This window comes from Cottoperca gobio, unplaced genomic scaffold (assembly GCF_900634415.1).
Source record: "Cottoperca gobio unplaced genomic scaffold, fCotGob3.1 fCotGob3_353arrow_ctg1, whole genome shotgun sequence".
Classification (NCBI taxonomy): domain Eukaryota; kingdom Metazoa; phylum Chordata; class Actinopteri; order Perciformes; family Bovichtidae; genus Cottoperca; species Cottoperca gobio.
Window position 1 is genome coordinate 54,748 of NW_021166952.1, and position 17,817 is coordinate 72,564.

At 43.1% G+C, this 17,817-nt stretch overlaps 1 protein-coding gene across 1 annotated transcript; it reads right to left on the reverse strand.

Annotated features, from left to right (window-relative positions):
• Positions 1 to 2,926: 2,926 nt before the first annotated feature.
• LOC115005721 (mirror-image polydactyly gene 1 protein-like) lies at positions 2,927 to 16,359 on the reverse strand. Its single transcript, XM_029427671.1, has 5 exons — positions 16,254 to 16,359; positions 15,922 to 15,975; positions 11,154 to 11,236; positions 6,445 to 6,639; positions 2,927 to 3,232 (listed from the first exon to the last, which is right to left on the reverse strand). The coding sequence occupies exons 1-5, from the start codon at positions 16,290 to 16,292 to the stop codon at positions 3,166 to 3,168; spliced, it is 438 nt and encodes a 145-aa protein (XP_029283531.1). The 5' UTR covers positions 16,293 to 16,359; the 3' UTR covers positions 2,927 to 3,165.
• Between the last annotated feature and the right edge of the window lie 1,458 nt (positions 16,360 to 17,817).

Here is a 17,817-nt window from a genome sequence, read left to right on the forward strand (position 1 = left end):
TACACATCCACCCACATCGTTTCTTTTTGTCTGTTTTTAAAAGCACACTGAAGTAACTTTGATGATAAATCCATCAATTTGACGATGTTTGTGAAAGCCGACTATTACAAAATTAAATCACACAACAGGTGTGCGAGTCTCGTCCATTAGTCGAGTTGAGAAGACGTAAACAGACGGAGGATTTCTGACAAATTATCGCACATTACAGCACTTTTGGCTTTATTGATTGTACAGAGGGCAGAATTATTGTACAAATACGAAAAACATCGTACATTGGGCAGCGAGACTGTTCTCTGCAAAAAGGTGGCTTCTTCATTCAAAGTTAGTAAAAATAAATATTTTATGATTTGTTCTTTGCTTTAATTACAGAGTAAAATTAAACTGCGTATTTCAACAAAAACAAGTGTTCAAAAACTTTTGACTGGTAGTAAATATATTTAAATATATATTATATTTATACATATTTATGTATATATAAAGAATATTTTATATATATACATTTATATATTTATGTATATATATAAATATATATTTATATATATGTTTATAAAACAAAAAGCATTTAGCTATGTTATGAGTTTAAATTTAGAAACAGAAATTGAGCTGACAGCCAATCAAAGAGCCAAGATTCTGATATAAACATCAACACACACACACACACACACTCACGCACTCTCTCTCACACATGCACACTCTCTCACACACACACACACACACACACACACACACACACTCAAACACACACTCTCTCTCTCTCCCAGGTGGCGTCAGAAGTTGGAGCTCCAACAAACTGAGTCTTTCTTCAGAAACAAGCAGATTAACGGCTGCAGGATTAAAACCAGGACACCCAAGACGACCAGGAGTGGTCCGCCGTTACCATGGCAACCAGTCACCAGGGGGAGCACACACACACAACTTCATCTTTTTCTTTAACCTTTCTGGTTTCAGCCGATTTCACATTTTAAACTTTTATTGTGTAATGCATGTGTTTAAGGCCTGAAGAAGTAAAAATAAATGTGATTGATAGGATTTAGTTTATGTCTGTAAGAACAGCGTCATTTTATGATATTTAAACTTTAAATATTTATTTTTGGAAACTTTTCCACTTCCCACATTTGTTTCAGTTAACTCTGATGTTTGTATTTTTTTATTATTTATTTCCATGAAATGTTTTATAAATTACAGACAAGATAAAACTGTATAAAAATGTATAAATAATATAATTTATTAATTAATCAATCTCTTATTTCAAAATTAACTTTATATATTTTGCTGCATCTCATTTCCTGTTTACATAAAGTTATACACTAATAAACTTTATTTAAACAAGTCACACTTAATTTAAAGTATAACTTTATTTGTATTGTATTGTTCAATGAAAAAAAGGGAGGCAGCAGGGAGCTGAGAGCAAGGAGCAGGGATCAGAGGGGAGGGACAGGGAGCAGAGGGAGCAGAGGGAAGGGAGCAGAGAGCAGGGATCAGAGGGGAGGGAGCAGAGGGCAGGGAGCAAGGACCAGGGAGCAGAGGGGAGGGATCAGGGATCAGGGAGCAGAGGGGAGGGAGCAGGGATCAGAGGGGAGGGAGCAGGGAGCAGAGGGGAAGGAGCAGGGACCAGGGAGCAGAGGGGCAGAGACCAAAGGGGAGGAAGCAGGGAGCAAAGGGGAGGGAGCAGGGATCAGAGGGGAGTAGAGGGGAGGGAGCAGAGGGCAGGGAGCAAGGACCAGGGAGCAGAGGGGAGGGATCAGGGAGCAGAGGAGAGGGAGCAGAGAGCAGAGGGCAGGGAGCAAGGACCAGGGAGCAGAGGGGAGGGAGGCAGGGACCAGGAAGCAGAGGGCCGGGAGCAAAGGGGAGGGAGCAGGGAGAAGAGGGGAGGGAGCAGGGAGCAAGGACCAGAGAGTAGAGGGGAGGGAGGAGGGATCAGAGGGGAGGGTGCAGGGATCAGAGGGGAGGGACCAGGGATCAGAGGGGAAAGAGCAGGGACCAGAGGGGAGGGAGCAGGGATCAGAGGGGAGGGACCAGGGAGCAGAGGGGAAGGAGCAGGGACCAGGGAGCAGGGACCAGGGAGCAAAGGGGAGGGAGCAGGGAGAAGAGGGGAGGGAGCAGGGACCAGAAGGGGGGAGCAGGGATCAGGAGAAGGGATCAGGAGCCGGGATCAGGAATCATGCGGCCTGTCTGTGCTTTGGTTGAGTTGTTTTCTATGTTGATGTTTCTTGACCTTGGATTTAAATTAGCAGAAATGTTTCCTCTGTTTCCTTTAAACTCAAAGTTCGATCAACGTGTTGAAAGTTGTCAAAGTTAAATTTTAATTTGAAGTTCTTAGGGAACACGAAGTCAGAGCGGTTTCCTCATTTGTCAGAGTGATCCTCTGAAATTAATCTTTAAAGTCTAAAGTTTCTGTTTAAAACAAAAGAGAGACAAACCTTAAATCAACACATGAACTAAAAGGCTTCATTTAGAGATGAGGAGAAGGAGGAGGGGAAGGGGAGGAGGAGGAGGAGAAAGAGACAGAAGAGGAAGAAGGAGGAGAGGAGAGAGGAGGAGGTGGAAGAGAGCAGGAAGACGATGAGTAGGAGGGGGAAGAGGAGGAAGGCGAGTAACAACAGGAGCAGGAGAGAGAGGAGGAAGAAGAGCAGGGGGAGAGAGGATGAGGAAGAAGAAGAGGAGAAGGAGGAATAATAATAAATTATATTATTATATTTATATAATATAAATTATATTATTATATAAATATAAATTATATTATTATATAAATATAATATTAGTAATAGTATATAATAATAGTAATTTATTATATATAAATTAAATTGTAAGAAGTTTCCTGCAGCTTCAGGAGATTCAAGAGTAACTCAACAAATCAACATCTCATAACAAACTTAATTAAAGAATCAGTTCAGTAAAAGTCATTAAATCATGTTAGAAATAAAAGCTGTGAATGTAATTAACATTTATTTAAACACTTTATTTCATGTCAACACCAAATGAAGAAAAAAAGAAAGCACTCAATCATAAACTTCATATTTAGTGCAAAATATGACAAAAACATTAGAAAATCACTTCAAATGTTTCATGTTTTCATGAACTTTAAGGCTGTAAAGATTTATTTAGAATAAAGAGAAAAGAAATACACAGAAATAATCATAATTTTACTAAAGAAACATCTGAAGATCAGCTGACGGCTCGGACACTTCCTGTCCCGACCTTCTTCCTCAAAACCTCCACCAGACGCTCCAACCTGGGGGGGGAATAACTGTTACTACCCTCTTAAACTCTTAATGTCAGTAATCCTGATTATATTCGGACATTGTACTATATATATATATATATATATATATATATTATATATTATATACTTTTCTGGGAACCATCACCTTACCGCGGTGGAGAGGTTTGTGTGTCCCTATGAACCTGAGAGCTGTGTTGTCTGGAGCCTAGTGCTCCTGGTAGGGTCTCCCAAGGCAAATTGGTCTCAGGTGAGGGGCCAGACTAAGTATGGTTCAAAACGATTTCATGAAACAGAGGGAAAGAGAAGGAGAGACCCTGCCCGGAGGAAGCACGGGGTCCCCGTCTGGAGCCGGGCCCAGAGGGAGGGCCCGACAGCGAGCGCTTGGTGGCCGGGTTTGCCACAGAGCCCGGTCGGGCACAGCCCGAAGAAGCTACGTGGTGCCTCCCATCCATCCATCCTGTGGGCCCACCACTCATGGGAAAAACCCCTGGGGTCGGGTTCGCTGTCACACGGGTGGCAGTGATGGTCAGTGACCTCGACGGACCAGACCCGGGCAGCAGAGGCTGGCTCTGGGGACGTGGAACATCACCTCTCTGTGGGGGAAGGAGCCGGAACTAGTGCGGAAGGTGGAGCGCTACCAGTTAGATCTGGTGGGGCTTACCTCAACGCACAGTCTTGGCTCTGGAACCGGAGTTGCCCAAGGTGTGATGCGTCGTATTCGGCCTTCTTGGAAACCCTGAATGAAGCCCTGCAGGGGGCTCCAGTAGGGGACTCCGTAGTCTTGCTGGGAGACTGTCGTGGCAGAGGCAAAGCAGCGGGTGTGGGAGAAGTTCAGAGAAGCTATGGAGAAGGACTTTCGGTCTGCAAAGGGGTGGTGGTTCCCTTATTGAAGAAGGGGGAACAGAGAGTGTGTGCCAACTACAGGGGTATCACACTTCTCAGCCTCCCTGGTAAAGTCTACTCCAAGGTACTGGAAAGGAGGATAGTCGAACCTCTGATGGAAGAGGAACAATGCAGATTCCGTCCTGGTCGTGGAACAACGGACCAACTCTTCACTCTCGCAAGGATCCTGGAGGGGGCCTGGGAGTACGCCCATCCGGTCTACATGCGTTTTGTGGATCTGGAGAAGGAGGGTGATACTGTGGGAGGTGCTGCGGGAGTATGGGGTGAGGGGGTCACTTCTGAGGGCCATCCAATCCCTGTACTCCTAAAGCGAGAGTTGTGTCCGGATACTCGGCAGTAAGTCGGACTCGTTCCCAGTGAATGTTGGCCTCCGCCAGGGCTGCGCTTTATCACCAATCCTGTTCGTGATTTTCATGGATAGGATATCGAGGCGTAGTCGTGGAGGAGTAGGGTTGCAGTTCGGATTCCTGAGGATCTCATCGCTGCTCTTTGCAGATGATGTGGTCCTTATGGCATCATCGGTCTGTGACCTTCAACAGTCACTGGATCGGTTCGCAGCCGAGTGTGCAGCGGTTGGGATGAGGATCAGCACCTCAAAATCTGAGGCCATGGCTCTCAGCAGGAAACCGGTGGATTGCCTACTCCGGGTAGGGAATGAGCCCTTACCCCAAGTGAAGGAGTTCAAGTACCTCGGGGTCTTGTTCGCGAGTGAGGGGACAATGGAGCTAGAGATTGGCCGGAGAATATATATATATAAAGTGTATAAATATAGTGTGTAAGTATATACTTGTATGATTATAGAGTATAAGTATATACCTGTATAGGTATAGTGTATAAGTATATAATTGTATAAGTATAGTGTATAAGTATATACCTGTATAGGTATAGTGTATAAGTATATACTTGTATAAGTATAGTGTATAAGTATATACCTGTATAGGTATAGTGTATAAGTATATACTTGTATAAGTATAGTGTATAAGTATATACATGTATAGGTATAGTGTATAAGTATATACATGTATGAGTATAGTGTATAAGTATATAACTGTATAAGTATAGTGTATAAGTATATAACTGTATAAGTATAGTGTATAAGTATATACCTGTATACGTATAGTGTATAAGTATATAATTGTATAAGTATAATGTATATACTTGTATAAGTATATACCTTTATAAGTATATACCTTTATAAGTATATATTTGTATAAGTATATATTTGTATAAGTATATACTTGTATAAGTATATACCTTTATAAGTATAGTGTATGTTTATACTTGTATAAGTATAGTGTATAAGTATATAAATATAAGATATTTCTTAATGCTCTGGAGTTGTAAACTGACCCTGGATGACTTTCTCGTCTTTCTCTCCACAGCAAATTAAACTGCAGATTTCTATCCCCCCCCCCCCAGAGTAAATATTCCTCTCTTCACTATTCAGAAACTTGGGAGGCTCTTCAGAGCTGGCCGCCCCCCTGCTGGCAGCCAAATTAGAGCAGAAAGCCGCGGGTTTGAGCCCAGGAGGACGGCGTGGGACGCAGACGGACGACTTAAGCTGTTTTCATGATGAATCTCATCCCTTCATCTTCAGACTGATGAGATGAGAAGCAGCAGAAGAAGAAGTCACGTTATGCAGCATCCGACCGTCATCCTGTACGAGCCCAGATCTGAAGGATTAATTCTTCCTGATCAAGTCGGCGGCAGAGACACTCACACCGATGTCCGCTGAATATGAATCATCACCACCAAATCTCTTTAGTCCCACACGCTTAACCAGTCTTTGAACACATCCCAGAGCCTGCTGCACATTCAGCATCGTGTTTCTGACGACAGGAAGCTTCACACAGGGCCGAACACACTGCAGGCAGAAATCAGCCTTTGGCTTGTTTGTGCAAAGTCTGATGTTAAAACACATTTACATTAAAACACAAGAAGCTGCATAAGGGGTTAGCAGCTACAAGAAGGGAAAAAAATACGTATAAAATGTCCTTACTGATTCAAATATTTTATGATTTTTAAAAGATGTTTCTCTTTGCAGAGCTGTTAAATCATCCGGTAAAAAGACGAAAGCAAATATTATAAGAACAGAAGTTTTGTTCCTCATCTGCATTCGTTCAAAAACACACAAGAGATTGTGGAACAAACATCAAGCAGACAACACCTTCAAAAGAGCTTCACAGAAATGTAGTTTATTGTGTTACAGAAGGATCCAGCTCCCTGACGGACGTGTCCTGCTGCGATAACAACGACCTGCAGGGCCCGCTCTGTGCTAAAGGTGTGAGTAGTGTGTGCGTGTGTGTGTAAAGTCTAACCTGTGGACTCTTTCACTGGCCTCTCGCTCCGCCTCCTGACAGCGATGCAGCTCCGCCTCCACGCTCTGCTTCTCCTTCGACAGCTGCTGCACCTGCACCTGCAGGGGGGGAGCCTGAGGGGGCTGGGGCGGGGCCTGAAGAGCCAGTGGAGAGACACCGACCAGCGAGGGAGGAGGGGTGAGGAGGTCCTGAGAGCTGAGAGAGGAGGAGAGAAGGTTTACTACAACTGCACCGTCACTACACATGGTGTCTGGTAAAAAAGTGTCTTAAAACTGGATAAAAAGTCAGTTTATGAAGCTTCTGGCTACAAACACAACGCTGACGCTGCTCAAAGGGGAGACGACACCATGACAGGAGAGAGAGGAAACGTTACCTTCAGAAACATTACACATTTCTCTGTCTCACTACATATACAACACAGGACTGATGACACCATGACAGGAGAGGAAACGTTAACTTCAGGAACATTACACACGTCTCTGTCTCACTACATATACAACACAGGACTGATGATACCATGACAGGAGAGAGGAAACGTTACCTTCAGGGACATTACACATCTCTCTGTCTCACTACATATACAACACAGGACTGATGACACCATGACAGGTGAGAGGAAACGTTACCTTCAGGGACATTACACATCTCTCTGTTTCACTACATAAACAACACAGGACTGATGACACCATGACAGGAGAGAGGAAACGTTACCTTCAGGGACATTACACATCTCTCTGTCTCACTACATATACAACACAGGACTGATGACACCATGACAGGTGAGAGGAAACGTTACCTTCAGGGACATTACACATCTCTCTGTCTCACTACATAAACAACACAGGACTGATGACACCATGACAGGAGAGAGGAAACGTTACCTTCAGGGACATTACACATCTCTCTGTCTCACTACATAAACAACACAGGACTGATGACACCATGACAGGAGAGAGGAAACGTTACCTTCAGGGACATTACACATGTCTCTGTCTCACTACATATACAACACAGGACTGATGACACCATGACAGGAGAGAGAAGAAACGTTACCTTCAGGGACATTACACATTTCTCTGTCTCACTACATATACAACACAGGACTGATGACACCATGACAGGAGAGAGAGGAAACGTTACCTTCAGGAACATTACATATGTCTCTGTCTCACTACATATACAACACAGGACTGATGACACCATGACAGGAGAGAGAGGAAACGTTACCTTCAGGGACATTACACATCTCTCTGTCTCACTACATAAACAACACAGGACTGATGACACCATGACAGGAGAGAGGAAACGTTACCTTCAGGGACATTACACATCTCTCTGTCTCACTACATAAACAACACAGGACTGATGACACCATGACAGGAGAGAGGAAACGTTACCTTCAGGGACATTACACATGTCTCTGTCTCACTACATATACAACACAGGACTGATGACACCATGACAGGAGAGAGAAGAAACGTTACCTTCAGGGACATTACACATTTCTCTGTCTCACTACATATACAACACAGGACTGATGACACCATGACAGGAGAGAGAGGAAACGTTACCTTCAGGAACATTACATATGTCTCTGTCTCACTACATATACAACACAGGACTGATGACACCATGACAGGAGAGAGAGGAAACGTTACCTTCAGGGACATTACACATGTCTCTGTCTCACTACATATACAACACAGGACTGATGACACCATGACAGGAGAGACAGGAAATGTTACCTTCAGGAACATTACACATTTCTCTGTCTCACTACATATACAACACAGGACTGATGACACCATGACAGGAGAGAGAGGAAACGTTACCTTCAGGGACATTACACATGTCTCTGTCTCACTACATATACAACACCGGACTGATGACACCATGACAGGAGAGAGAGGAAACGTTACCTTCAGGAACATTACACATTTCTCTGTCTCACTACATATACAACACAGGGAGAGTTGTTAAAAACACTTAATAAGGAAATATTAAATAATATCTTCAGGTTTTGCTGTATGACTCTCACAGATAAAGGAGTTATATCAAGTAAAATCAAACAATTCTTTCAGAGAAGTAACTTTTGATTTCCTCCAAAAAGCACTGCCATTCCCCCCCCACCCCACCTCTCTGCAGGCGTCCGGCATCAATCCTCATGATGTATGGAGACACACACTCTGTGCTGCTTGTTACTCTGTGCTGAGATTTACAACATTTCTCCATTAAAAATGTTGGGTTGTTGTGCTCATCAGTGCTCGTGTTCACACTCACAGGTTGGTGTAAAGTGTTAAAGTATAAAGTGTTGCTGATCAGCTGGTTGATAAGCAGTGAAACATTACAGCTGCAGAGAAGAAGAAATCTGTTCTCACACAAGAAACACTTTAAATATGTGGAAAACATTTGTTGCAATATCTCAAGATTGCACATTAAAGAAGGTGGATGGAAACGCACCAACTAATAATAATAATCATAATAATGTGTTTAATTTATATAACGCTTTTCAAGGTACACAGATGATTTACAATAGATATTCCGCTCTGCTACTGGTGTTTTCTCTGTTACTGGTGTTTTCTTGTTACTGGTGTTTTCTCTGTTACTGGTGTTTTCTTGTTACTGGTGTTTTCTTGTTACTGGTGTTTTCTCTGTTACTGGAGTTTTCTTGTTACTGGTGTTTTCTTGTTACTGGTGTTTTCTCTGTTACTGGTGTTTTCTTGTTACTGGTGTTTTCTTGTTACTGGTGTTTTCTCTGTTACTGGTGTTTTCTCTGTTACTAGTGTACAGATGAGCCTCCTGTCCTGGGTGATGCTGGTGTTCTTGCTGCCGGCTGGAAGCAGTTTGGCTGACGTGAACTGGCTGACTTAGATAGTAAACGTCAGCAGGACAGAGTGAGTGCACCTGTATCTTGACTGCATGTCACTTCATTTCCCAGATCAGAAGGCTCAGTGAAGCAGGAGGAGTTCACTGACAGACCTTTGTGCTTCCACAGGTATAGAATAGAGGGTCGGTTCTGTCTGGTTCTGTCTGGCTACAAACATCCCACTGAAGCTAAACCCAAACAGACTTCATGAGGTTCTACAGAAAGACCGCTACGAAGGAAATGTTGAAGACACACTTTGAGACGGTGACGTGTACAAAGGCATAAATGTGGTGGTAGCCAAACCTGCAGAACCTGTACATGCAGAATGTCTTGTTCTGAAAAACATGCGACAACTGATCAGCAACGGCTGGGGACACTTCCTGCTCATCTACTCCTAACTCTCCCCATGTGGACACAAGTGTACCAAACCCCTCAAGTTCAACATCCTTCATCACATTGACAGTGAAGTCATTTCACACTGGAGAGATTATGCCTTGCTGTTTACAAAAGTCTTTGATTAACCCAACTTTGGTCCTCTTCCTACCAAACAGCAGCTGAAACGTTCACTGACACAGCTCGGGAACTCTGGGCTCACGATCAAAAACATTTCCTGCCATTACAAACTACAACATTTTAATTTTCAGTGCCACGGTTGCTCGTCGCTGAGCCTCAACAGGAAGAGAGAAGCAGAAAAAGAAGCAGCAGGAAAAGAGGCAGGTACGAGAGTGATAGCAGCAGCAGCAGCAACATAGAGTCGAGGCAGACGTAGAAGCAGCAGCAGCAGCAGTAGTAGATGTACAAGCAGCAGCAGAAAAAGCAGAAAAAGAAGCAGCTGAAGAGAATGTACCAGCAGTAGAAGAAGCAGCAGAAGCAGTATTAGCAGCAGAAGAAGAAGTAGTAACATTAGCAGTATGAGCAGCAGTAGTAACAGTAGTAGTAGTAGTAGCAGTATTAGCAGCAGTATTAGCAGCAGCAGAAGAAGAAGTATTAGTAGTAACATTAGCAGTATTAACAGCAGTATTAGCTGCAGCAGAAGAAGTATTAGTAGTAACATTAGCAGTATTAACAGCAGAAGAAGAAGAAGTAACATTAGCAGTATGAGCAGCAGTAGTAACAGTAGTAGTAGTAGCAGTATTAGCAGCAGTATTAGCAGCAGCAGAAGAAGAAGTATTAGTAGTAACATTAGCAGTATTAGCAGCAGAAGAAGAAGAAGAAGAAGAAGAAGGAGAAGAAGAAGTAACATTAGCAGTATGAGCAGCAGTAGTAACAGTAGTAGTAGTAGCAGTATTAGCAGCAGTATTAACAGCAGCAGAAGAAGTATGAGTAGTAATATTAGCAGTATTTTATTCATATATTCTCATTATGCATATACATCGTTTATTTTGGTCTAATTATTATTTATATTATTTTATATGTTTACGTTTTCATCCCTTATTCTAACTTGCACTATTTTAAGTTTAGATTCTCATTTCATTTCGACCTGTGTGATTTTTTGTAGATGTATTTAATTATTGTTGTGGTCATTATAAAGAACTTGAATCTGCAGAAGCTAATAACTGAAAACCTACAGAATGTGAAGTTCCACACAATATAAATTACATTTGTTCGCATATATATAATTCACTGATTCTCATTAATATAAGACAAGATTCTAATCCGTTTATTTACATTACAGGTGATATGTACCTATGTTTAGGTATCAGTCGAGCCTTTAACACACGCAGGTTTGTATTGAGCAGCTGTAAAGTATATTTTTATAATAACAGTGTATGAGTGTGTCGTTAAGGTGACACAAAGCTTTACTCTTCTAGAGGCTTTTTACTTAATTACTTAATTGTCTGACCTGTGATTGGCTCGTAGCACCTGTAGCTCCGCCTCCAGCTGCCGTCGGACCTCCAGAGCTCCGCCCCTTTCTCTCAGCAGCGTCTGATTGGATCAAACACACGTCCATCACATTTACCTTCAGATAGTCATTGAAATGCACATCAGCAGAACAAATGGTCTGTGTGAGTGAAGAGGAAGACGGATATAAACTGTTTTACTACACAACAAGCTCCTCATGTTGATCCCACTAAGTCTGTTTAAATAGAACATTAATTAACTAACACGAGTGTCGACACACTTCATAATGAGGATTCAATTTATTAAGACAGTAGATCAGAAGTTCCAGGTGCAATATGGGAGAACAGATAGTTCAGTTTAGTGAATTAATGATCATCTCGTGACCTCCATTACAAAACAAACACCACCACAGAAGATTTGTAGACATAAAGATGTGGAGAGACGGATGAAGCGGAAGGTGGAGCGGACGTTACCACGGGAGAATCATAAGACTTTGTAATGGCCAGAGGAGAGAGATGCAGAGACTCAAAGTGGTTTAGACTCTCTGTGGTAACTGCGTCTCTTTGTAGTTATTTTGTGTCTCTTTGTAGTCACTTTGTGTCTCTTTGTAGTCGTTTTGTGTGTCTTTGTAGTTGTTTTGTGTCTCTTTGTAGTCACTTTGTGTCTAAGTAGTCGTTTGGTGTCTCTTTGTAGTTGTTTTGTGTTTCTTTGTAGTTGTTTTGTGTCTCTTTGCAGTCGCTTTGTGTCTCTTTGTAGTTGTTTTGTGTCTCTTTGTAGTCGCTTTGTGTCTCTTTGTAGTCGCTTTGCATCTCTTTGTAGTCGCTTTGTGTCGCTTTGTAGTCGCTTTGTGTCTCTCTGTGTCTCTTTGTAGTTGTTTTGTGTCTCTTTGTAGTCGTTTTGTGTCGCTTTGTAGTCGCTTTGTGTCTCTGTCTCTTTGTAGTTGTTTTGTGTCTCTTTGTAGTTGTTTTGTGTCTCTTTGTAGTCGCTTTGTGTCTCTTTGTAGTCGCTTTGTGTCTCTTTGTAGTTGTTTTGTGTGTCTTTGTAGTCGCTTTGTGTCTCTTTGTAGTCGTTTTGTGTCTCTTTGTAGTTGTTTTGTATCTCTTTGTAGTCGATTTGCGTCTCTTTGTAGTTGTTTTGACATGTCCTCACCTGCTGCAGGGATTGAACCTGTGAGCTGACAGTTACAGGACGGTGTTTCTCTCTGGACAGTGTGGCGGTGGACCCCAGCAGAGACTACAGACCCGATCCTGACCTCCCCCTCTCCTCCTCCCCTCCTCTATGCTAATTAAATCCCTTAAGGCCTGCAAGTTTAAAGCGCAACATCAAAAGAGTAACCAAACCCTGAGAGTCAATATGTGTCTTCTCCAGCCGGGCCGGAGGAGCCGCTTCAAAAGAGCCGACTTATTAATCAGAATAATTTCCAAATGAGATGATCAGTGAGCGGGAGCGATGGAGAGCTGACCTTTAAAAGGGGGAGTTAAGGTCAATGAGAGGGGGGAGGAAGGGGGGGGGGGGACACTAACCTACCCGCACCTTTAACATGAGGAGTTAAGGTCGAGCAGAGATGGGGGGGAGAGGAGTCGATCAGGATGTGGAGGTAAGAGGCAGAGGGTGAGGAGGGGTGAGGACTAAAGGAGAGGAACCTGCTTTGACCTTTAACATGAGCAGTTAAAGGGGCAGTTCACAACAAATTAGCCCCCAAATTCAGCCCCCCAGCCAGCCGACAGCCTACTGAAGTTTAGTGTTTGATGTTCATTTAAATCACAGTTTTTACAGTTTATAGAATATAAAGTTCTAAACGCCGTCAAATTATTCTTAAAACCAGAACTTTAAACCAGAACTTTAATGCCGTCTAAACGCTCGTGGGACTTTCTGTGCGCTGCAGGTTTTGAGAATAATTAGACGGCATTAAAGTTCTGGTTTAAAGTTCTGGTATTGGTCCCGCTCTGTGCTTCTTGGCGTCTCTCTGACGGTCTGTCGCGGCAGCTGTTGGTGTTTCTGTTGGAAATTAAAACCTCTCCAGGCTCTAATCCCCCCCGAGCCTCCAGCCTAATTAACAGACTTCAGCCTGAGTGCTACATTAATAACAAAATGTAATATATTTCAGCAGAAGAAAACAGACGCAGACAAGCTGCAGCAGGAAGACGGGAACAAAACAACCGAATCTGAGGAAATCAGTTCAATGATGAAAAATTAATAACTGAATAAATTCATGTAGATGTTTCTGTCAAACTAATTAATAATACTGACTGTGATACATATCATACATACAGTTACAGTCCACTGTAAACTGCAGTTATTATTCCACCTCATCCTTTATTTATTTATCAAACACATAATTATACACTTGGTGTCCACTTTATTAGGAACAGTCCAACATCAACAACATAACAAAGAACTGAACAAACACGATGCAGCAGTTTGAGTGTTCTCCGGGTTCCTGCTACAGTCCAAAAGAAATGTCCTCACAGTGTTGTGTCCCCACATTGCTAATGATATGTCTTCACAGTGAAAGCAATAAAGCTCCGTGGCTCAACCCCCAAACTAAAACTAAAGTTGAGAAAACTTGAAAGGAAATGTTGTTCCACCAAGCTGAAAGAATCTGGTTCAATCTGCTAGATAATGTTAAAACATATAAGAAGGCTCTCCGTAATGAAGAGCAGCTGATTACTCCTCATTAATAGAAGAAGAACAACAAAGGTTTGTTTTCACTATGTAGCCGACAGAGAGCCACAACTCTACTGAGCCTTCCTATATCGCTCAGTAGTGACATAGTAGTGTCATGAGAGTCCCACAAGGTTCTGTACTTGGACCCATTCTATTCACCTTATATACACTCACTGGCCACTTTATTAGGTAAACCTTGCGAGTACCAGGTTTGAGCCCATTTTGCCTTCAGAACTGCCTTGATTTTCTGTGGCATAGACTCAATAATAATAATACATTTTATTTATAAGCGCACTTTTCATTTGAATAAACAAAAGAAATAAGTGCTACAGAGTAAAATGATGAAGCAGAATAAAAAAAACTATCAGAATAAAAACATTAAGAACATTAGGTAGACATATGGAGGGTTAAAGTCTAGCAAAATGCTCTGTTAAAAAATATGTTTTTTTAGGCCTGTTTTTAAAGCATCCACAGTCTGGGAGCAGTGGAGCAGAAGGCTCCATCTCCCAGGGGTTTGAGCTTGGTCGGAGGTTTCTTGTGGAGGTTTGTGGGGTGAGCAGTTCTCTGAGGTAGGATGGAGCATTTCCGTGAATGCACTGATGGGTGTAAAGGGAGATTTAATAGTCAATAGACCGGGAGCCAGTGCAGTGATTTGAGGATGGGTGTGATGTGTTCGTACTTTCGCACTCTCATCAGGATCCTAGCAGCGCTGTTCTGGATGTATTGCAGCTTCTGGATGTTTTTTTTTTTGCTAGGAATCCCGATGAGAAGTGCGTTAAAGTAGTCAAGTCTGGAGGAGACAAAGGCATGGACAAGCTTTTCAGCTTCGGACACCTCAACAAGGTGCTGGAAACATTCCTCAGAGATGTTGGTCCATATTGACACACATGCATCACGCAGTTGCTGCAGATTTGTCGGCTGCACATCCATGATGCGAATCTCTCGTTCCAGCACATCCCTAAGGTGCTCTATGGGTTGAGATCTGGTGACTGGAGGCCATTTGAGTTCAGTGAACAGTTTTGAGATGATATGAGCTTTGTGGCATTATCCTGCTGGAAGATCCATCAGAAGGTTACACTGTGGTCAAGGGATGGACATGCTCAGCAACAATACTCAGGTAGGCTGTGATGTTTAAACGACGCTCAACTGGTACTAAGGGGCCCAAAGTATGCCAAGAAAATATCCCCCCACACCATTACACCGCAACCACCAGCCTGAAGCGTTGATACAAGGCAGGATGGATTCAGGCTTTCATGTTGTTTACACCAAATTCTGACCCTACCGTCCGAATGTCGCAGCAGAAATCGAGACCAGGCAACATCTTTCAATCTTCTATTGTCCAGTTTGTTGAGGCCGTGTGAACTGTAGCCTCAGTTTCCTGTTGTTAGCTGACAGGAGAGGCTCCCGTGTGGTTTTCAGCTGCTGGAGCCCGTCTGCTTCAAGGTTCCACGTGTTGTGCGTTCAGAGATGGTCTTCTGCATTTCCTTGGTTGGAACAAGTGGTTATTTGAGTTGCTGTTGCCTTTCTATCATCTTGAACCAGTCTGGCCATTCTCCTCTGACCTCTGACCTCTGGCATCAACAAGGCATGTTCGCCCAGAGAACTGCCGCTCACTGGATGTTTTATCTCTTTCGGACCGTTCTCTGTAAACAGTAGAGATGGTTGTGTGTGGAAATCCCAGAAGATCAGCAGTTTCGGAAATACTCAACCCGTCTGGCACCAACAACCTGCCACGTTCAAAGTCACTTAAATCACCTTTCTGATCTGTTTGAATTTCACCAGCTCGTCTTCACCACGTCCACATTCCTACATGCATTGAGTTGCTGCCATGTGATTGGCTGATTAGATAATTGCATTAACGAGGTGCAGACATCTCCACACTGCGATGGTTTGAACCTCACGTTCCTCACAGAGATAGAAATACACGCTCACACTCACAGCGACCCTGTTTGAATAACAAGTTGTTGGGCAAACAAGCTGCAGCGTCTCCAGGGCAGGTTGTCATGACGACGGAGCAGACATCCCATCATCACCATTCAACACAGAGACCAGCAGTTAATATGCAAGAGAGAGTGTGTGTGTGTGTGTGTGTGTGTGTTTACCTCGCTCGCCCTCTGCTCTCTCTCCTGCATCACTTCCTGTTCCAAACGTTTACACTGCAGAGAAACACAATCTGCTTTTATTGATCTGATCAGCTGATTATTATTATTATTAAGACATAATTAAGACGAAACAGAAACAAACCAGAGGTCACACACAGCTTTACATGTACAAAGCCATTCTGGTTTTTTCTCTTATTCTGAAAAATAAACAAACTTCCCCACTCAGCTGTTTATGTGCAGCCATGTGTTTGACATGTTTATCAAAACATAACAAAACCAACCTTGTCTAAAAAACATCAACATTTTTCACAACTCTTCATATTTCATGTTACCATATATTTATATGTATGATCTGCAGATCTTCTCCACATCCTTCAGGTTTGGAAGCTGATGTTTGGCAACTCGAAGCTTCAGCTCCCTCCACAGACTGTTTATGGGATTAAGGTCCGGAGACTGGCGAGGCGACTCCATCACCTTAATGTGCTTCTTCTTTAGCCACTCCTTTGTTGCCTTGGCCGTATGTTTTGGGTCATTGTCGTGCTGGAAGATCCATCCACGACCCATTTTCAGTGTCCTGGCTGAGGGAAGGAGGTTATGGCCAGGATGTTACAGTACATGGCCGCACATGGTCTATCCTCCCCTCGTGTGGTGAAGTCGTCCTGTCCCTTAGCAGAGAAACATCCCCAAAGCATAATGTTTCCACCTCCATGCTGACAGTGAGAAGGTGTTCTTGGGGTTTATAGTCAGCATTTCTCTTTCCTCCAAACACGGCATGTCGAGTTGATGCCAAAGACCTCAATGTTGGTCTCATCTGACCACATCACTTTCTTCCAAGCCTCTCTGCATCATTCAGATGTTCATTGGAAGCTTCAGACGGGCCTCTACATGTGCCTTCTGGAGCAGGGGTGACCTTGCGGGCGCTGCAGGATTTAATCTATTACAGTGTAGTGTGTTTATCAATAGTTTTCTTGTGACTGTGGTTCCAGCTGCCATGAGATCATTGCCAAGTTCCTCCCGTGTAGTTCTTGGCTGATCCCTCACCGTTCTCATGATCATCGATACAACCACGAGGCGAGATCGTGCGTGGAGCCCCAGACTGAGGGGCGAGTTGATGGTAATTTTGTGTTGTTCCATTTTCGAATAATCGCACCAACAGTTGTCTCCTTCTCACCAGCTGTTGCTGAAGGTCTTGTAGCTCATCCAGCCTTGTGCAGGTCCACAGTCTGGTCCCTGATGTCCTTAGACAGCTCATGGTGGAGAGGTTGGAGTCTGAATTGATTGATTCTGTGGACAGGTGTCTTTATACAGGTAACGCTTGAGAACAGGTGTCTTTTATACAGGTTGATATTAGGAGTACTTTCTTAAAGCGAGAGGACTCATCTAATCGGTCTGTCGGAGCCAGAATTCTTGTTGGTTGCAAGGAGATCAATACTTATTTCACAAAATGTATCAGACAATACCAAACAAATGCATAACGTATACAAACACGCTGGTGTACGTTGATATAAGATAAGGTATAAGTAGTATTCGTTAAGAGCAGGCGGTGTTATGCTGGGGTGGGTTGTTGAACGCTGATGTTTTGAGTTCAAAAATTACCAGACGTAACCCGAACGTGTGCTTCATAAGACATGCAGACATTACGTGACGTTAGACATACGTGAATATGGAATACGTACGTGAATACTTTCCTACGTAAATACATGTACGTAAATACCCTACGTGAATACCTACGTGACTACGTTAGAGGTACATTAGATATAGGCTACGTCGACTGACGGTGAATCCTACAGCCAACTTATTGATTATTGATTGAGTGGATAACCTATTCCTACCCTATGTTAAGATGATGCCTGAAGACGGAGTAACTTATTAAACGTGTTTCTACAGTACAGCTAG

What these genes read in the sequence shown, in the direction of transcription:
- LOC115005721 (XM_029427671.1), bottom strand. Translation starts at nt 16,292, where the DNA reads ATGTGGAGAAGATCTGCAGATCATACATATAAATATATG. An exon ending in GAGAGCAGAGGGCGAGCGAG is followed by an intron (nt 11,237 to 15,921) that starts GTAAACACACAC and finishes TGATCCAATCAG; the next exon opens with ACGCTGCTGAGAGAAAGGGG. An exon ending in GTGCTACGAGCCAATCACAG is followed by an intron (nt 6,640 to 11,153) that starts GTCAGACAATTA and finishes CTCCTCTCTCAG; the next exon opens with CTCTCAGGACCTCCTCACCC.